Source organism: Eubalaena glacialis, chromosome 7, assembly GCF_028564815.1.
Source record: "Eubalaena glacialis isolate mEubGla1 chromosome 7, mEubGla1.1.hap2.+ XY, whole genome shotgun sequence".
In the NCBI taxonomy this organism is placed as follows: domain Eukaryota; kingdom Metazoa; phylum Chordata; class Mammalia; order Artiodactyla; family Balaenidae; genus Eubalaena; species Eubalaena glacialis.
Window position 1 is genome coordinate 77,132,287 of NC_083722.1, and position 20,222 is coordinate 77,152,508.

General features: G+C 57.0%; 1 protein-coding gene across 3 annotated transcripts in view; it reads left to right on the top strand.

The window, feature by feature from the left end:
* PRKCD (protein kinase C delta) overlaps nucleotides 1-18,738 on the top strand; it is a 29,145-nt gene extending 10,407 nt beyond the window's left edge. For 2 of the 3 annotated variants that reach the window (XM_061196988.1, XM_061196989.1), the window contains 17 exons: nucleotides 5,594-5,727; nucleotides 6,838-7,037; nucleotides 8,350-8,410; nucleotides 8,583-8,745; nucleotides 8,844-8,875; nucleotides 10,022-10,107; nucleotides 10,364-10,493; nucleotides 11,142-11,242; nucleotides 12,277-12,373; nucleotides 12,554-12,651; nucleotides 12,817-12,990; nucleotides 13,286-13,377; nucleotides 13,945-14,007; nucleotides 15,027-15,165; nucleotides 15,319-15,507; nucleotides 16,103-16,231; nucleotides 18,133-18,738. In XM_061196988.1, the coding sequence (XP_061052971.1) occupies nucleotides 5,613-5,727; nucleotides 6,838-7,037; nucleotides 8,350-8,410; nucleotides 8,583-8,745; nucleotides 8,844-8,875; nucleotides 10,022-10,107; nucleotides 10,364-10,493; nucleotides 11,142-11,242; nucleotides 12,277-12,373; nucleotides 12,554-12,651; nucleotides 12,817-12,990; nucleotides 13,286-13,377; nucleotides 13,945-14,007; nucleotides 15,027-15,165; nucleotides 15,319-15,507; nucleotides 16,103-16,231; nucleotides 18,133-18,291 (2,028 nt within the window). In that variant the 5' untranslated portion in view covers nucleotides 5,594-5,612 and the 3' untranslated portion in view covers nucleotides 18,292-18,738. The remainder of the gene's footprint in view (nucleotides 1-5,593; nucleotides 5,728-6,837; nucleotides 7,038-8,349; nucleotides 8,411-8,582; nucleotides 8,746-8,843; nucleotides 8,876-10,021; nucleotides 10,108-10,363; nucleotides 10,494-11,141; nucleotides 11,243-12,276; nucleotides 12,374-12,553; nucleotides 12,652-12,816; nucleotides 12,991-13,285; nucleotides 13,378-13,944; nucleotides 14,008-15,026; nucleotides 15,166-15,318; nucleotides 15,508-16,102; nucleotides 16,232-18,132) is intronic. The other variant, XM_061196990.1, reaches the window with a different exon arrangement.
* Nucleotides 18,739-20,222: the final 1,484 nt, after the last annotated feature.

Below are 20,222 nucleotides of genomic sequence, written 5' to 3' on the forward strand. Positions count from 1 at the left end.
GTTCACAGAGTAGCCAGGGGTGAGATGTGAGGTGGTGGGGAGGCCAGGGCCAGGCTGAGGGATGGGCCTTCTCCAAGGACAGTGGGAGTCCAGGAGGTTCGGAGCTGTGAGAAGAATGGACTGGGGAGGGACCGGGAGTGGTGACAGGTAGTAGGGGTCACTGGGAAAGGGGAGGAGAGTCCACGGCAGTGGGTGGTCTGTGTGGGGCGAGGGAGGGGCTGAGAAGGAGTCTGGCTGGGGGATAAGGTGCTAGTCCTGGGGGAGAGCAGGGGTGGGGAGCATCCCCTGCTGTGGGACTTGGCCATGACCTGAGACCATGGCTGGTCCCTCTCCCAGGACATGGGGGCTGGGGCACAGGCCCTGGGGGAAGGGCCTTGGAGGGGTCTTGCTAGCCCTTCCCCTCCCCCACCCCCTGTTCTTGCTGAGCCCATTTCCTGGGTTGTGAAACCCCTGTGGCCTCCTTAACTTGCTTCTGTCTGGGAAGGCCATCTGGGGAAGCCAGCCTCCCAGCTGAGCTGCTACCCGCCTGCCTGCCCTGCCCGGCAGCTTCTGCCACGCCCAGCCCCCTTGCCCTGTTGCAACCCTGCCAGGGCCAGCCCTGCTCCCTCCTGCAATCACACTGCCTCTCACTCTCCTTCCCTCCCACTGCCTGGGCCTCCTGTGTCCTCCTTCTTCCATTCATCCCTCAAGACTGATGTGGGCCGGACCTTGAGCTCCCCCCAGGCAGGGTCTGTGTCCCTAGAGGGCCTAGGCCGACACTGCCCCACTTTGCTTTGCCGCCACCGCCAGCCTTGACCGGCAGTGGGTGGTGGCCTTCCGTGGGCAGGTGACAGGGGCTGCCCCAGGCTGGGCGGGTGTGTGTGGGGAGGGTTGCATGGGAGGGGTGTACCCCCCTCTCCTCAGGGGTCTGTTCAAGGGAACCAGACCCTAGACCCACTAGGGGCCTCAGGTGGTCCTACTCACCCTTGCTTTGCTTGACCTCAGCCTGCCTCCTCTTGTTCCCCGGGCAGACTTTGTGAGGGAGCCCCCCTCTACATTCTCACACTCTCCCCAAGAGCCTGCCCAAGGCCTCTCTTCTCGGGCCCTGCTTTGCTCCTCTGTCCAGCAGGCATCACCCTGTGGCCTGTGAGGCAGAATCAAATGTCAGGGAAGGACTAGGGTGGAGGGGACCCGGCCCTATCTGGGGGCCAGGGGACCCTCATTGCAGGACCCGGTTCTCAGTTCCCCCACTCTGTACAAAGAGGAGATGGACATGTCAGTTTCTGAAGGCCCATCTCTTGGGAGATATTTTTGGCTTGATGGGTTTTATTTTTTACCTCTAACAAAATTGTTATCCAACAAGTTATATGTGATTGTTGTAGGAAAATGAGAAAATGCGTTTTTGTTCCTGATAGTGCCCCTCAGGCCACGCCCCCCGCCTGCCCCCTTTACTGGAACACACTCACGCACACACACGTGGATGTGTAATGTGCATACTTGTCCTCCACGCCCCAGGAGCTTCAACTGGCACAGTCACTGGTCACCTCGAGGTCGGCCTTGCCCACTGCCCCTGACTGGCTGGGAGAAGGTTTCCGCTGCCCTGGAGGAGCGGGCTGCCTGTTCTGGTCCGGCCTGGCCCTGCCTTTCCGTACTTCTGGGCTGTTGGTCTAGGGCAGGGTGGGGAGCAGGGCCAGCAAGCCCTCATCTCATGGGGCTGGGATGCAGCCAGACCTTCCCCAGGTTTTAAGAACTGGAGTCTGTCCCAAACAGCTGGGTCAGGAGAAAAAGTAGCAGTTCAGGGGTCTGTACCACCCTCTTTGTACAGTAGCGGGGGGTCCCCAAGGTCAGACCTAGGACCAGCCTGGAGGGGGTTGGGTGGTCAAGCACAGGGGACCTGTCTCCTGGTGCCCTCACCCCTCTTCTTGTTTACTTTGTCCTCATGGGTGTGTTTGTGTGTATTGCTCCCTGCACATTTATCTATCTCTACCTCTGCCCCCTCTTGCCCTTCATCTCCTCTTCCTGACGTGGCATACCAGAAGAATGTGGGCTGCAACGTCAGGCAGGCCTGGATTCAGATCCTCCTTCTACCACTTACTGGCTCTGTGATCTTGGGCAAGTCACTTAGCCTCTCTGATCCTGTTTCTTCATCAGTAAAATATCCACCTCCGGGACCTGCACAGGGATAAAGTGAGCTAATGCCATTACAAGGTTGGTCTGGCGTATGTTGGCCTCAGAGAAGGATGATCTTTCTTATAAGTGAGGGTACTGATTCACACCCAGGCCCTTTGACTCCCAAGTCCGGAGCTCTCTGCTTCACGGGGCTGCCTCTGCTGTGGGCTAGAGAAGCAGGAGAGTGGAGACTTGGAGTCCACAGGCGGTTGGGAAAGGCCTGGCTGGCCTCAGCTGGCTCCAAGGAGCTGGTCCCCATGGAGGCCTGTGTGGAGTCCAACCTCTGCCACCTCCGTGGCCCTGCAGAGTGGGGATGAGGTTGAGCCAGTGGCCTTCCTTTGGGGCCTGTGGACCTGAGCCAATTTGCATGGGGGCTATAAATAGTTGGCCTACCTTGCTTTTGTGCTGTCACTTTACCCCCTGGCCTTCCCACCAGTGTTCAGATGCTCTGCAAGGTAGGTGGGCAACTCTGGCTCTGCTGTGCAGGGGGGTCCTGGTGTGCAGGGGCCCAAGACCTCTTTCAGGGTCACATGGCCATCAATGGAAGAAGATGCCAGCTCGTGGTGCCTGTCTTCCTCTGGGGGTCCAGGCGGTGCAGTTGAGGTGGAGGAGGTGATAGAACCTGGCCAGGGCCCATGCTCTAGTTTTCGTCCTTGGTAGTTGGGACTAGGTGACCTAACCCTAGGGTTACTGCCAAGTAGCCCCAGGGCAGCCCGTGGGTCCTCTCTCCCACGGCGCTGCGGCCTGGCTGTGCAGGTTTGGGGCCAGGACTGGGGCCTGCTGTGGTTGTGGTTTTCCCTCTGGTGGCTTCTAACTGACTGCGAACAGCAACTGCTCCGAGTGTGCTGCAGAGCTGGAGGGCAGGCTGATGATCCTGTCTCTGCCTCACAGCCCTGGGTGGTCCATGGACGGCTCCTGCTGGGTGACCCGGAGCCCATGGGCCACCTGGACTGGGCCCCGAGGGGAGGTGGGGGAAGGGTGGAGGAGGAGCTGGCCGGTAGGTGTTGGGCTCACCTGCTACTCCAGGATGAGCAGCTCTGTTCCTGGAGACTTGGTTTCCCCGAGAGGTAGAGTCAGTTATCAGGACCGTCTTCCCAGGCTACGGGGGTGGGGGGGTGACGTGGAGTGGATGTGGCGGGGATGTGCGTGTACTTTGTAAGCGGTGAAGGAAGGTGCACAGATGAAAGAGGGGTGCTGTAAGCAAGAAGGGGTTGTAGTGGTAAGAGGCCCCCGCCCTAAGGCTGTGGGGTTGGTGTTGGCTCTCGTCCTATCCAAGTTCTCATCATCGTGACAACCCTGCAGCGAGGGACTGTTCCTCATCTGGAGGATGGGGATGACTGAGACTCAGGCCAAGTGACCCACAGAGTCCCACAGCCAAGGCAGTGTGGGTGATAGGATCTTATACCCAGGCAGCTTGCCCATCATTTTGCCACCCAGGGCTGCCCTGACCCCCTCTCCCATACGAGCCCAGCCCCCTGCAGCACAGCTGCTCCTCCTTTGTCCCTGCCCACCTGCCCCCTCATCCTCTGAGACACTCAGGAAGTTCATCACGGCCCCACCTGGGTCTCGAGGTTATCCTATTGGGAAGCATGAGGCTGAGCCACGTCTGCCGGGGGTCAGGCCCTGGAACGCGGATGCAGGCACATGGCAAGTGTGTGCTGTGCAGGGGCCCTGCTGATGATTCTGGACCCCCAGACCACACAGGGTGGCAGGAGGGGCACGATGTCCTTTTGCCTAGAAGTTTGAGACACTCACCCAGGCTCCTATGCACGCTCCCAGCCAGGCCCACGCAGCTCGCTCTCCACTTCAACATTGGCTGAGTGCCCACTACCTGCCACCCACTCACACGTCCTCGCAGGCACACACATCTCCATGGCTGTGCAGTCACACCCACACATACCGCCCCTCTCCCCCCAACACCAGCTTGCACACTCATGCCTGCTTGGGCCCCGGGAGGAAGCAGCAGCCGCCCACAGCTGGCTTTCCCTCCCTGCCTGCTGAGGGGTCACTGTGGCTGGCCTATCTGGTCTCAGACGTGAGCTCACACACCCACTCTCACTCCCTCTGAGTAGGAGCCTGGCCCGGGCAGGGGACGTGGTGGGGTCTGCCCCGCATGGTCCCTCCCCTCCACTCTGGCTGCAGGCTTCAGAGGACTGGCCGGGCCATTGGGCTGGGGTGTAGGCTGAGGTCAAGGGTTTCCTGTGAGCTCATCTGGGCTTGGAGCTGCCAGCAGGCCTGGCTGGTACTCTGCAGCCATGTGGAGGAGCTGGGGGAGCTGTCCCAGGGCCAGGGTGGCTGTTGCCCGTGCACACAGGCGCGTGTGTGGGTAAGAGTGCGTGTCTGAGTCTGCCTCCGTGCCGGCTTATGTTCAGGATGGAGCAAATACGTATAAACGGGGAAGAACGTTAGCGAGCGTTCCTGCAGCCACGGCTGTGGAGCTCCCGCCTGTGGGGCCTAGGCCCGGAGCCAGTGTCTGTGCAGGTGTACGAGTGTACACCTGTGGGCTTGCACAGCTGAGCATCCTCCACGAGGACAAGACGAAGGACCTTCAGGGCCACCCGTAGTGATCCTCGATTTGAGGAACTGTGAGGAATGGGGGCGTGTGGGGCCAACCTGTGTGGTTTAAGAAGCAAAGTCAGCGTTACATTCGACATTAAAGTAGTTTTATATTTGGAAAAACTTAGTCTGAAAGTGCGGACAAACTTCCAGGTAGGCGAGAGCGCCTGACCCCAAGGGGCTCAGGTTCAGAAGTGTCAGGCACGCTGATGTGGGTGGGGCCTTTCACTACCCTGGTCCCAAAGTGGGTGCTTAATTAGTAGTATCCCAGCTTTGGGTTCTGGTTCAACCTCAGGATTTCAGTTTCCCATCTGAAAAGTGGGGGTGATCATCTTGGCCCTGCTACTTGTCTTGGCCCTACTTGTCTGCCTGGGTGGTTATGAGCAAAAAACCAAGGAGGGCTGCATGGGGCAGGGTACAGGGAGGGAGGGGTGCTGTCCTGCCCATCTTGGCTGGCACCGAGGTGCTATGGCCAGCACATACTAGGTAACAGCCATTGGGTATTAAAGGAGGCATTGAATGACTGACTCCCTAAATGAATGACATGGGAGTCACAGGCTCACATGCCTCCAGGGCCTAGATAGGATTTGGAGACAAGTGGAAGGGGGCCTCTGAACTGGAGTCAACCAGCAGGGGTGCCCAACAAAGGGGGCAGTGCCAGCCAGATATTGCCCAGTAGGCCTGATGTTGCACCTTCCAATTTCACTAGGGAGGCCGCCAATCTAGTCATACATAAAACTTCTGAATTTTAATGGTGGCAACTAGGACTAGTGCATTTTAAGCACCATGTGGGCCACATTCAATGCTGTGGGAGCCCTGGGGGGAGCGGATACCTGACCACCTCCCAGGGCTGTCCCTGCTGCCTGCCTCACACCTTCTGTCTCCACAGCCCTGCTGCAAGCCCCAACATGGCACCGTTCTTGCGCATCTCCTTCAACTCCTACGAGCTGGGCTCCCTGCAGGCCGCAGACGAGGCAAGCCAGCCCTTCTGTGCTGTGAGGATGAAGGAGGCACTCAGCACAGGTAGGGCCGCAGGCACTGGCAGCAGCTGCGGGGGGGGGGGGGGGCGGGGAAGCCAGGGCCAGGAAGAGGCAATGGAAGGGACTGTGCCTTGTTCTCCTAGAGCCTCTGAGGGATCCTTCTCTTCCTTGTCCTCGTCTCCCTGCCCAGCTCAGCTTGCGATGCAGGACAACAGAGGCTACTCACTGCCTGTAGGCCCTCCTGCACTGGCTACATGGAACCTTCTGTGGAGCTCAGGGCTTCTGGCTCCTCCCCCACTGGTTGTTTCACCCAAGAACAGGCTCCCTGCAGGAGCTCCACATGTCCATCTGTGCCAGGCCCTGTGCTAGGCACTGAGAACACTGCCATGCTCCAGGGCTGACCAGGCCCTGCCCTCATGGGGCTCACAGTCTGGTAGCAGAGCCAGACAGTGAATCCTGTGATAGGGAAGTCCAGACGAGGAACCATCCCAGGCTGCAGTCAGGGAGGTCATCCTGGAAGAAGCAAACATCTCACGCCATTCCTTCTTGCTTCTGCCCTCACCTGGTGAACCCCTGGCTCATCCCTTAGGTCTCAGCTGAGCTGTCCCTTCCTCTAGGAAGCCTTCCCTGACCCTTAGGTTGGGTCAGGCCACCTGACCATGGGCAGGTCTAGAACCAGTGACCTTGTCCTCTTCAGTCTCATGACAGCTGTGATTTAATGTTCACTTGAGGGGTGAACTGATTCATGTCTCTGCCCAGGACTGGGACTCTAGGAGGACAGGTACCGTGTTCCTTGCCTCCAACACCATGGCTGGCATGTGGGAGCCTGTGGCGGTGTCACTGAGTAAATGTCTAAGGGAAGGTGACATCTAAGAGGGGCTGGAGGAAGAGGGAACAGCAGGAGCAAAGGCCCGGGGTGGAACCTAGCAGGGCACCCTGGGGAAACTTCCAGCGTTTCTGTGCTCTCATGCGGATTGTGAGTGAGACGGGGCTGGTGAGGCGAGCAGAGCATGGTCATGAGGGCTGAGGAGTGGAGACTTGGGCCCTGGGGGAGAGAGCAGGCAGATTCCATAGGATGGAAGGCTGTGGGAAGGCCTGGGATTTGAGGCACAGAGGGGCCCTAGCCCGACCTTGCCTTCCTGACCCGTTGCAGAGCGTGGGAAGACGCTGGTGCAGAAGAAGCCCACCATGTACCCCGAGTGGAAGTCCTCGTTCGATGCCCACATCTACGAGGGTCGCGTCATCCAGATCGTGCTGATGCGAGCCGCGGAGGAGCCAGTGTCCGAGGTGACAGTGGGTGTGTCGGTGCTGGCCGAGCGCTGCAAGAAGAACAATGGCAAGGCCGAGTTCTGGGTGAGGGGCACAGCCACAGTCACGCATGTGTGTGGGCAAAGTGAGCGGGTACGGCCGAGGGCACCCGGCTGCTCCGGCCACTGGGGCAGCTCTGTAGCCGACAGCTTGTGTTCGAATCCTGGTCCTGCGATTCATCAGACCCTTCGCCTCTCTGAGTCTGTTTCTGAATCTGTAAAAGGAGAAACTACTAAAAGACCTACGGTGGGGTCAGTTCTGATGAAACGAGCAGCTGGATGCAAAGGGCTTACTGCAGAACCTGGCACGTAGGCGGTGCTAAAGAGAGCCCTCCTTGGTATTACAGCTGCTTTTTTCCCTTTTAATTTTGCAAAGGCAGGATGTGCACATAGTAAAACATATCAAGCTGTATGAAAGGGTGGGTCCTAGTCCCAACACCAGGTCCCCCTTCTCAGAGAACCCCATTGTTCCCAGTTCTGTTTGGAATCTTCACAGATATTCCAAACCCAGGCAGGCATCGGGGAACACCAGTTATGATCTTCCACAGCAGGGGGGGTCGGGGAGGAGAAGGCTCATGGCCCGCCACTCACCTGCTGAAACCTGGACTCTGCACGCACACATGGCCATATGTCCCTCGTGGCCACAGGATGTCAGCGCTGGCAGGGCATCCCTGCCCCCTGGGGTTACATGTGGGCTCCTGCAGCCAAGATGTCCCCACCAGGAAAGACCTGTGACCATGGAGACTCTACTCAGCCTCCAGTGAGGGGTGAAGGAACTGGGCCGAGAGAGGTTGGCCCAGGGCTGCACCCACCCTTGAAGAATCAGGCAGAGACTGCTGTTGTGCTCTCTGTCCACTACCCCAAGGGACACTGTCAGTCACCAGGCCCTGGGGGAGCTGAGGGTCTTGCCCTTAGGACGAGCCAGTCTGTGTGAGGAGACTGGACAGACAGAGCCCCCGACAGAGAGAGGGAGAGAGAGAGAACCAGCACGCTGTGTCAGTATGCGTGTGTCTGTGTGTCTGCATGTGTGGGGGGATGCCGTGCCTCCATTCTAAGATCCTTGTGAAGCGGGCAGCCGGGGTTGGGGGCGGGGAGTTTCCCTTCCCACTCTGTTCCTGGGGCCATGTGGCCTAGCTGGGTGTGGGCTGGATCCTTTCACTTCCCCAAATGTAATAATACCCCTGGGTGAGGGCTGGGGGCGGGGCTCAGGGGTGGGGCCCTGCCCACTCTGGGCAGACAGGTGTCTGACTAGGCCGCCGGGACTCCCTGGCCCTTCAGGGACCAACCATGGGGGCGGGTTCTGAGTCTGGCTTGGCCCAGGCCTGCCCTCATTGACTCCCCCACCCTCACCCCTGCAGCTGGACCTGCAACCCCAGGCCAAGGTGTTGATGTCTGTGCAGTATTTCCTGGAAGACATAGGTAAGCCCCTCCCTACCTGGGCTGGGGACGGAGGTTCAGAGGCCAGAGCCAGAACAGAGGTTTAGGAAAGCAGCCTCCATTGGCGCTCTGTCCAGGACTGCCCTGGGAGGGACTGAAGGGGTGTGGCCCCTCCCGTGGGCTGGGGCTGACTTCACTGCTACCCGGCCCCCAGATTGCAAGCAGTCAATGCGGGGTGAAGGCGAGGCCAAGTTCCCAACGATGAACCGCCGTGGAGCCATCAAACAGGCCAAAATTCACTACATCAAGAACCACGAGTTTATTGCCACCTTCTTTGGACAGCCCACTTTCTGCTCTGTATGCAGAGACTTTGTTTGGTGAGACTGGCTGTATCCGCTGGGGTGGGGTGGGTGAGGGAGGGCCCCCATCCCCGGTGCTTCCCCTCACTCACCCTGCCTGGGCACTTGTCTTTCAGGGGTCTCAACAAGCAAGGCTACAAGTGCAGGCGTAAGTGTCTCCACAGCCCGGTTTGTATGCACATGTGTGTGCACGCATGTGCCTGCATGCCTTCACAGTGAAGCCTGTGTCCCTGTGTTGGGACGGTGTGTCTGGATGAAGCCTGTGCTTGAGTGTGTGCACGTGAGGCTTTCCATGTGGTAGTGTGTGTGTGGACGGCGGCTGCGTCAGTGAGTGCTGGAGCCGGCGTGTCTCTTCCCAGCGCTTCCTGTTCAGTGACATCACGTTGGCAGCCTGAAATAGGCCCTGGTGGAGTATGTACATAGAATCTGCCAGTGCTGCACATCGGGGCTCTTTCCCCCCAGAGAGGCTATTAGACCTCTGCCAGCACATCCCTGGCTGCATGTGTGCTTCTGTTGAGAGCTGTGTGCATCTGGTACTCACGTATGAGCACACCCTTCTCTACGGCCGTCGGTGCATGCATGAGGCAGTGTGGACCGGTGGTGGTGAGCACAGGCTCTGGAGCCAGCCTGCCTGGGTCTGAATCCCAGCTCTACCACTTCCTAGCTGTAGGACCTTAGACAAATTTACTTAACCTCTCTGTGCCTCAATTTCCTCATCTGTAAAATAGGGGCAATAGAGTCATTGTGAAGATCAAATGGGATAAAATATGTAAAGCTGTATTTTAAGTGTGGCTGGTGCCCGGTAAGCATTCTATGTAAGAAAGTTTGTCATTATACATGCTGTGTACGTGTATCTGAGTGCCTTTGTGTTGGGGTGCATCTGTCAGTGTGTGTGTGTGTGTGTGTGTGTGTGGGTGGGTGGGTGGGTGGGTGAGAGAGCTTAAGAGCTGTTTGCTGTCCTGAGCCACAAAGAGGGCTCCCCTGCCTCTAGTTCTCTCACTGCCATGCCCCCCTCCCTGCCCACCGGGACTCCTTGAGCCTTTCCTAACCTCCGAGACTCCCCCAGATCGACCTGTCCTCCCCGCCCCATCCTTCCCAGACTCCTCCCACAGGGACTGACTGGAGGAGAGAAAAATCAAGCTCTAGGCTGAGGGCTCCGTGTGGTGAGGGTTTGGGCGGTCGGGGAGCACGGGGGCTTTGTGTGGAGGGCAGGACTGGGCCGGGGGGCGCCAGCTCACAGACTCTGCCCCTCCGGGGCCTTCCCGTCCCCCTCCTGGGCCTGGGCCTCCTCAAGAATGCAACGCTGCCATCCACAAGAAATGCATCGACAAGATCATTGGCCGGTGTACGGGCACTGCAGCCAACAGCCGGGACACCATAGTGAGGCCGGGCCCAGGGCAGGGCGGGAGGAATTCGAACTCTCCCCACCCCTTCCCTGTGGGGTCACCCTTCCTCCCCGTTTTCCTTCTTCCTTCCTTCCCCTGGCTTGGCCCCTGGGATCCCTGGATTTCCCAGTCCCCATGGAGCCCTCTTGGGGATCTTCCCACGCATGGGGTTGGGTCAGGGAGAGTTAGGGGGTGAGGAAGGGGCTGGAGCTGGCATGTGACCCTTGACCTGTGACACCCCGCACCCCTAGTTCCAGAAAGAACGTTTCAACATTGACATGCCACACCGGTTCAAGGTTTATAACTACATGAGCCCCACCTTCTGCGACCACTGCGGCAGCCTGCTCTGGGGGCTGGTGAAGCAGGGATTAAAGTGTGAAGGTGCGTGCCGGCTAGGGCGGGGGCTGCGGCGGAAGTGGGAGGGGGGCCCACCCGGACCTCGGAAGCTGAGACCAGCTGAGGCTGCCTTTGCCCCCTCGCTCGGGGACTCTCACGTGGGTGAGGCCTCCTGGCCCCTCCCCACTGGCCCGACTGACTGCCATTTACTGCTGTGTGACCGTCAGAAGGTGGCCCCACCACTGAGAGCTCCACGCAAGTATAAAACAGGCGTTAGAGTAGAGTCGGCCCCAAAGAGTCACTGAGGGGAAAGCGGGCGGAAGGTGCTCGGCCAGGGCCCGTCTCACACCAGCTCAGCACGTGCTCCTAGCAGGCCCTCCCCCACCTCAGGCTTCACTGAAACGAGAGCCATCTGGAGGAAAAGTGACTTGCCTAGCTTGTCCCAGACATTTGTTTTTTCTTTTTCTTCTTTAAATAATGAAAGATTTGAGGTGCTCGTGATGGCTTCAGATACATCTTTTTCTAAAGGCAGGAAACCCAGCAGACGCTGCCAAAAGCCCTCCTCTCTCCTGCTCTCTCCTCCATCCCTCCCTGCCCTTGGCTGGGCCTGGGACAAGGGGACAGTTTTCTTGGAGCCTGCTGGCTGCCTGCCTGGGCGGGGGCCCTGATGGCTCTGCTTCTCTCCCACCCCAGATTGTGGCATGAACGTGCACCATAAGTGCCAGATGAAGGTGGCCAACCTCTGTGGCATCAACCAGAAGCTCTTGGCCGAGGCCTTGAACCAAGTCACCCAGGTGGGCAGGCACTGTGGGAACCCTGGACAGAGGGTGGCAGGGTTGGGGACGAGTCAGGGCTCATGCCCACTCCTGGGGAACTGCAGTGAGGGGCGTTTATACATAAGACCCTACTTCTGGAAGATCCAGTTCAAGGATTGGACATTAGAGGGTGGTGGGCTTGTTCTCCTAAGAAATTAGTTATTCAAGCAGTGCTTTTCCTGAGGGTGAACCTGGATGACTGCAAGGTTGGAACACTTGGAACTAAAGCCTTTATGTGTATATGTTGTTTTTTTTTTTAAAAAAAGAGTTTACCTAAAATCTCTTTTTCCTCCTTTACTTTTTTTTTGTTTAAATTAATTAATCTATTTTTGGCTGTGTTGGGTCTTTGTTGCTGCATGCGGGCTTTCTCTAGTTGTGGCAAGCAGGGGCTACTCTTCGTTGTGGAGCACGGGCTCTAGGCGCGAGGGCTTCAGTAATTGTGGCTCGCGGGCTCTAGAGCACAGGCTCAGTAGTTGTGGCACATGGGCTTAGATGCTCCACGGAATGTGACATCTTCCTGGACCAGGGTTCGAACCCGTGTGCCCTGGATTGGCAGGTGGATTCTTAACCGCTGTGCCACCAGGGAAGTCCAGTGTGTATATGTTTTGTGTGTGTTTGGGTATGGGTGGAGCTTGAAGGAGGCCACAGAACTTTAAGATTCTAGAATCTATCACAAGTGAGGAAAAAAAAAAACAAGTGAAGGCAACACAAATAAAAATCTATTGAGTAGGTGGTTGGGAAGTTAGGGTTCAATTTCCAGAACTTTTGTTTGTAATCAGTGCCTTCCAGACCACCGAGCGTCTCTGTGCCGGAAGTGTGTGTGTGTGTGTGCATGTGTGCACGCGTGCTTGTTCACACATGTGTACATGCACATGCACCGCCTGGGGTCCCGGGCTCTGTACCTGCTGTCACCCATATTGAGGGTGGAGTTATGGATGGTTGGGGTCCCCCCTCTGGGTTGGGAGTTCTGACCATGGTATGACCTCTGGCCCCCCAACCCCTACCCCTTCCAGAGACCTGCCCGGAGGTCAGACTCCGAGACTGCAGAGACTGTTGGGATCTACCAGAATTTTGAGAAGAAGCCAGGAGTCTCTGCAGATGATGTCCCAGGTGAAGCTCTGCCCATTCCTTCCCGGAAAGCCCCTACCCCCCAACACCAGCATGGGACCCAGCCTCTCCACACAGTTGAGTGCAACCGGAGAGGAGGCACTTCTGTGGGGAGGGACCCAGCAGGGGAGGACCACCCTCTGGACATGAGACATGAGTCTGAAGCAGCTGTCTCTCGGGCAGGAACTGGGACCTACGGCAAGATCTGGGAGAGCAGCACCAAGTGCAGCATTGAGAACTTCACCTTCCTCAAGGTCCTGGGCAAAGGCAGCTTCGGGAAGGTGAGGGCCCCATGGCCCTGGGGCAGGCAGCCCGAGGGACCTGGGCTCGGTAGCCAAGGGGCACCTGCTTCCCACCCTCCCTGGGTGCTTCCGGGTTGGGTTGGGCCATGCGCCCTGACCTTTGGTCCGAACCTCCCCTGCTCAGCACCCCTGCCCATCTGTCAGGTGCTGCTCGCAGAGCTGAAGGGCAAAAAGGAATTCTTCGCCATCAAGGCCCTCAAGAAGGACGTGGTTCTGATCGATGATGACGTGGAGTGCACGATGGTGGAGAAGCGGGTGCTGGCGCTCTCTGGGGAGAATCCCTTTCTCACCCATCTCTTCTGCACCTTCCAGACCAAGGTGCTGGCCCGCCCACTATCAGTGCCCCTGGCCCACAGCCCCCCTCAGTCGCTCAGGTCAGGACCATGTCTCCCATTGAGATTCTCCAGGGCAGGGCCCAGTCTTCTTCCTCAGACCACTTAAGGCCACTGAGTCCCCCTTCCTCAGACTCCCCAGGGCAGGGCCGTTCTTCCCCCCTCACATCCGCCAGGGCAGAGTTGCCCCCTGCTTCCTGTTGGGGCTTGCCCCTAGTGGTCCTCAGTGAAGGAGCTTCCTGCCGCTTTCTGTGCCTCTGCTCACCACTCTCCCCCCGCAGGACCACCTGTTCTTTGTGATGGAGTTCCTCAATGGGGGCGATCTGATGTATCACATCCAGGACAAAGGCCGCTTCGAGCTCTACCGTGCCACGTACGCGAGGCCCTGTTGGGGGAAGAGCCCTCTGCCCATCTGCCTTCCATTCCTTCTTCCCTCCCCCTGGTGAAGCCAGCCTGGGCTGGAGCTGGGGTTGGAGAGACTTGGGGTGGCCAGGGCCATCCCCCGCCCCGTGTGGGAAGCTAGGGGTGAGGGGTGAGCTGTGGCTGCGAACACAACCTAGACATGCCAGGTCCTGTCCCCTCCCTGGGCCTCAGCGGGTGGGTGATCCTGCACAATGCAGGACCCAGGTGGGTGGCCCCCAAACTAGCATGCACCCTCAGACTGTGTGTGTGTGTGCACACAGGCATATCTATATAAATGCATACACTCTTAGGACAGAGAATTGTCTCATTTGGAACTTTTTTCTTCACAATTTTCTCTTCTGCCTTGACTACCAGCCCCTACTTGCCTGATACAAGATGTGCTTGATCAGGACCAGGTTGTCCGTGGAGTTATTTTCAGCATTTCCTGTCCCTCGGGGTGGGGATGAAGACCCAGGGAGAAGCAGGGGCTGCTCACAGAAATCTCAGGACACTTGGTGTGTGTGTGTGTCTCATCCAGGTTTTATGCGGCTGAGATAGTCTGTGGACTACAGTTTCTACACCAGAAAGGGATCATTTACAGGTGCGGGGATCGGAAGGTGGGGCGTGTTTAGGAGGGGAGGCCCCAACCCCATCATATCCTCTGAAATGCTCTGAGTGGATCCCAGTCCAGCTGTGGCCCCATCTCCTCTTGGAGTCGGTCTTTAGTTGGATATTTGCTTAAACCACCTACTCCATTGCTACAATTCCTTGTGGCCCCTTAGCTGAGGCTGGCACAGCTCCAGGGACTGGGAACTCCCTGCCCATACTCGACACCTTTGGCGGGAGCGTAGCACTGACTGGTATGGTGTCTCCCTCCCTTGGAGCCATTGGTCTCCCTCTGCAGCTGCATCCGAGCACTCTGAGCTTCCACCAGTGGGGTCTGGTTTCATAAATTCTCACCCAATAAATGACAGTCCCATCCTGCCATGGATTAATATGTACTCATCCGAAAGGCTGAGGCCGTGCTGTGTGTACTATTGTGGGATGATCCCAAGGTACGTTGTCAAGTGGAAAACCAATCCATGGGACAGTGCATATTGAATGTTAGGGGCCAGGCTTTAAAAGTTGGCGTGAGATGCACATTGTAATGTGCTGTCCGTGCCTGGACTCAGTCTAGGGAGGGCCTGGCAAGCGAGGTTAGTGGAAGATGGGCCTTGTGCTGTTCTGCTTTTCTGGTGCTTGTTACCGTGTGCCTAAGTTATCTACTCAACTACCTACATAAAATAGACGGGCTCCCTGCCCTTGTGGAGTCTGACAAACCTGAGTCCAGGGCGCTTCCACAGCTGACTAGCTGGGTGACCCTAGGCAAGTGATACCACCTCGCTGAGCCTCATTTTGGGCTTCAGGAAGTAGGATGGTGTGTGTCCAGCACACAGCACACAGTAGGCGGCTTGCAGGAAGCACCTGTTTTTAGCACCTCTTTCCCCTCCTCTTCCTCATTCCCTCATCCCCTGGAGAGAGTCCTAGGCTTTCCAGGCTGACAATGGGGACATGGGAGGGGACTACGGGGAGGAGGGGAATTGGACCCTAACGACTCCTTTTCCTGTCCCCTCCCCGCAGGGACCTCAAGCTGGACAACGTGATGCTGGACAGGGACGGCCACATCAAGATTGCTGACTTCGGCATGTGCAAGGAGAACATGTTCGGGGACAAACAGGCCAGCACCTTCTGCGGCACCCCTGACTACATCGCCCCCGAGGTGAGTGGCACCCTCGCGGCCCCGCCTCTGGCCGACACCTTGTCTCCACAGGGGGTGGGTGGCGATGTCCGAGCCACAGCCGAGAGGCTGAGGAGGGCTGGCCGGGGCTTGTGCTCCAGGGCCCCCTCAGCTCCGGCACCCCCTCTGCCCCAGATCCTGCAGGGCCTGAAGTACTCATTCTCCGTGGACTGGTGGTCCTTTGGAGTCCTTCTCTATGAGATGCTCATTGGTCAGTCCCCCTTCCACGGTGACGATGAGGACGAACTCTTCGAGTCCATCCGTGTGGACTCACCGTATTATCCCCGCTGGATCACCAGGGAGTCCAAGGACATCCTGGAGAAGGTAGGAGCCCCTGGGCTGGGCTGGCAGGGGCAGGAGCTGGCAGACGCCAGGTCACGGGAATGCCAGAAGCCTCCTGTCTCAGGGATGGCAGCCTCACCAGTGCTCCGGTCCTAACACATTGGGGGGTCACTCTCTTGCCACATTCCTGGGACCTCCTGTCTATGTTCCCTGCACTGAATCAGCCTGGCATAGCAATGATGGGCTTGGGGTCAGAAGACAGATAGACCTTAGGCTAAACTCTGAGTCTATCTCCTTATCTACAAAATGAGGCCAGAAGAGAACCTTTCTCACAGAGTTTTGGGGAAAAAAACATAAATGTATGATGCCAGGCAGATGGTAAACACCCAGTAAGGGCTCCTGCTTTTACTCACAAGTCCCACCAGCTTAGAGTCCTGGCAGCACCAGTCCACGCCCTGTTTCTCCACCGGACATGGGACCAGAGGCCAGAGAGGACTTCTCAGCCCCAGAGGCCCTGGGCTGTGACACCAGCCTGGGCTGGACCAGCCTGGGCACCCCTTGGCCTGCTTGGGGGTTTTCTGAGGCTCCCATTTCCTACAGCCCTCGGGTGCTAACCAGGTTACCTGCTGCGTTGCAGCTGCTTGAACGGGATACAACCAGGAGGCTGGGAGTGACAGGGAACATCAAAATCCACCCCTTCTTCAAGACCATCAACTGGGCTCTGCTGGAGAAACGTGCAGTGGAGCCGCCCTTCAAGCCCAGAGTGGTACGTGATCCCACTCCAGTGGGGGCTGCCCACTCAGTGTTGTCCCTCACTGCCTTCCGGGGTGGACTCCTCCTGCTTTGCCCTGCCTCTCTCCTGCATCATTCACATGCTCTCCTCCTCTCCCTTCTTCTAGCAAATCTGCTTTCCCAACCTTTGGCACACTGAGCCACAGCCTCTACGCTCGTATCCTCACCATCTCTCCTCAGTCAGTCATTCAACAAACGTTGGTGACAGTGGATCCAGCCACCCTTTAGCATACATTCTTTAAAACCCACTGTGTGCAGGGGAGTATGCTTTGGGGATCAGAGTTAAGGCCCCCCTCCCTCCATCTACCCATCTATCCAATCCATTTTCCAAAAAATATCGGAAATGCTGAGTGGCCTCTGGGTGCAGAGCACTGTGCTGGGCTGCATAGCGAAGTGGGAGGCCCAGTCCCAGAGCTAGAGGGGCCCCAGCTCCTCAGAGAGATAGGAAACTTGCACACTGATGGTCATTTATGATAAATGACAGCAGTACAAGACATGTCACAAGGCCACACACAATCAGTTGCCATTGGGAGGGTCTGTGGGCCGGTGCCCAAGATGCAGAGATCGGGGTGGGTCTGAGAGGACATGGGATGTCGGCAGGGCTGGGGAAGCTCGGCCAGGCCAAGGGCAGTTGGGAGGTATTCCAGGTAGAGGAGGGATGGTTTGCATAAAGGCCTAGAATCTAGAGAAGCCGCCAAGGAGCCTGCAGGAGAGCAGAGGCAGGCTGGACTTCTCAGAAGTTGAACCCCGTGGCCCTTCTCTGATCGCAGCTCTTCCCTCCCTTCCCCTTTCTCTCCTTTGCTTCCCCTCTTCTGTCAGGACACGCTGTTCCCACTGAGCAGCCTGCGTAATGTGTTTGTGTCTTGAAGCCGCAGAGCACTCCCCCATTCCAGGGATCTCAAACTCAGTGCCTCCTGCCCTGGGCACGTCACTACCAGGCCAGGCCAGCTGTAGGAAAATCACACAGCCTGCTTTCAGTGTCTCGCTTTTGATAGAAAGAGGGATAGATTGATTTTAAATAACACCAGGCAGCTGATCGGCAGCCCCTGTTAGTGGGAAGTGGGGCCTGTGATGAGCTGGCCAAGCGGGTTTCAGCACCAAGAGTGGGCGGACGTGCCAGGACATGGGCCCAGGGCTGCTCTGCTCTGTCAATTTTCAAAAGAAGCCAGAAACCAGGATTTTTATGTCAAATTGCCCAATTTTAAAATATTGGCTCAAATGCCATTAAAACCCATGGCTAGTCAAAATGGTTGTACCTGCAGCTCAGTTTGGCCTGAGGGCCACCAGCTTAAGACCTCTTTCAATCACCCTTTCATTGTACCTTCAGAAGCAGAGAGTTGGCAAACTTTTCCTGTGAACAGCCTAATAGTAAATATCTTAGGCTTTGCAGGCCAGATAGTCTCAAGGCAGCCATAGACGGTATGTCAGTGAGGCGGTGTGGTTGTGTACAAATAAAACTTTATTTATGGATGCCGAACTTTGAATTTCATTTAATTTTCACATGTCATGAAGTGTTATTCTCCTTTTGATTTTTTCCTAAACATTTAAAAATGCAAAAGCCAGCCTTAGCTTGTGGGACCTACAAAAACAGGTGGTGGGTGGGCTTTGACCCAGGGCTGTGGTCTTCTAGAACCCTGCTTGGGTGGATGTCCACCTTTCCTCCTCCAGGCCCCCTGCTGGCTTCCCTCATTCCCTTGGTAACAGCATCCACCTTCCAGAGGAAAGACTCCCTTTTCTGTTCTAAATAAGGACAGCTCTGGCTTGGCCCAGCCCAACAGGGATTATGGCTCCGGGAATGGGTTCCCAGAACCTCGGGAACCCATTGGAAGGTTGCCCTTTGGGTCCCACTTACGCACCCCTGCCTTCTGCTTGCAGAGGTCCCCTGGAGACTACAGCAACTTCGACCAGGAGTTCCTGAATGAGAAGCCGCGCCTCTCCTACAGCGACAAGGACCTCATCGACTCCATGGACCAAACAGCATTTGCCGGCTTCTCCTTTGTGAACCCCAAATTCGAGGGGCTCCTGGAAAATTGAGGTTGCCAGACATGTGCCCCCAACCCACCCCAGCCAGGGAGCCTGGGTCAGCCAGCACGGCCTGCTGACCTGGCCCAGGCAGAGCAGGCGGGGCCCCCCACTTCATCGGCACCTGCCTGTCCCCCACGATAAGCAGCAGTGTGATTGTCATAATTTCTGCTGCTGCCTGTCTCCCTCGTCCCCCAGAGAGGCCTCAGCTCCTGTCTGGCTGGGCTTTCATGGTACTTCCTCTGTGAATTGTATGTGAATTTGCTTTTCCTCTGCTCTCAGAGGGAAATTGTAAATCCTGTGTTTCATTACTTGAATGTAGTTATCTATTGAAAAAAATATGTAATATATATATATATACACGCACATATATATATATATATATATATGGGCTGTATATATTGCTCAGTAGAGAAAAATGTGGGGGACTGGTGATATGTTGATCTTTTAAAATATATATATATTATATATATGATGCACGCCCTCCCCACCTCCCACCACCCCCCCCCAAAAAAAAAAAAAAAGGAGCACAAGCTGTTTGAACCATCAGGTTCTTTTATTTGTGCGTCTAAATAAACACCAACTGATACCGACTTGGCTGTCGGGACACGTTTCTCCCAGAAAGCTGGTGGCTGCTGCTCCCACTTCTGGCAGCTCTGTCTTGGAAGTTAAACCGAGCTGTTAGCTGCAGATGCAGACCCCTGGGCTTTCATGCAAATGTGTTTGTATTTATGGGTTTCCTCTGGCTCCAGGGCCGTGGGCCAAAAACAGAAAACTTTTCTGGGTGGCTGAGGGAGCCCCAGGTGTGTCTGTGGGGTGATGGGAGGAGGTGGGACCAGCTGCAGAGAGTCTATCTCAGAAGAGTGAGGGGCGAGCGCTGAAAAGCAGGACAGTGCAAGGTCTGGCTGGGAGACGTGAGCAAAGTCGTCGAGGCCAGCCCAGACTGGGGAGGAGGACGGGAGAGGAAGGAAATACAGCTCAGGCTTCAGACAGCTCTGGATTCAAATCGCAGAGTAGCCAAAAGATATGGCTTTTAAGATGTAACTTAATCATTTGAAACCTCCATTTCCTCATCTGTAAAATGGGGACAAAGCAAGGCGGTACTCGGTGTAACTCCTCATCTCACGTTTGTCCCCGCCCTTGCCACAGAGGAGTCTGTGTCTGAGTTCTAGAATCTATATCTCAGGAGCTCTTTCCTACCTGGGGACAGGGAGGGGAGCAGGGTAGGAGAAAAAAGAAAATGCCGAGTGGCCGGGTTGAGGTTGAGAAACTTGCTCAGTGTGCCCGTTTGCAGCGAGGAAGCTGGTGGCAGCCGGTGTCCCCCTGAGCGTGCAGCTCTCTGTCCCCACCACTTCAACACCCACTCTCGGCTTCCTGTTTCGTCCTCTCCACCTCTCTCTGGGCACAGGCCTCAGGCAGGGCCCTCCCTCCAGCCCCTCTGGTCCAGCCCCCGGCCCTCGTCCCTGGTGGTGAGCGAGGTGCCCCCAGCGCCGGATTGGCTGGCCCTGGCAGCCAAGCAGCTGACTTCCAGCAAGTTCATTTTTCTGGGCTGAGGTACAAGTTTCCACAGCTGGAGAGGAGCCGGATAAGGGGGGGCTGGTGCTGCGGGGTTTGGGGGGCGAACCCCCCCCAGAGAGACCTAAGTGTCCCCCTGTCTTCTCCACCTGCCATCCTCTCGGGAAACACTTGAATCCCTGCTCTGCGTCCAGCAGTGAAAGCCCCAGAAGTGGGGCTTTGTCCCCTTGGGCTCACAGGTGGGGGAGACAGCGTGACATGGGCTGTGCTGGGGAATGCTGGGGCTGTGAGAGCCCAGAGGAGGAGCCTGGGGACCCCTGTTCCCTACTTCTGTTGCACAGGCCCCAGAAGCCCCCGGGGTGGTCCAGAGTGTGTTTAGAACAGAACTACAGTTGGTGAGTGAATTCAGAGCCTCTCCCATCGTCCTG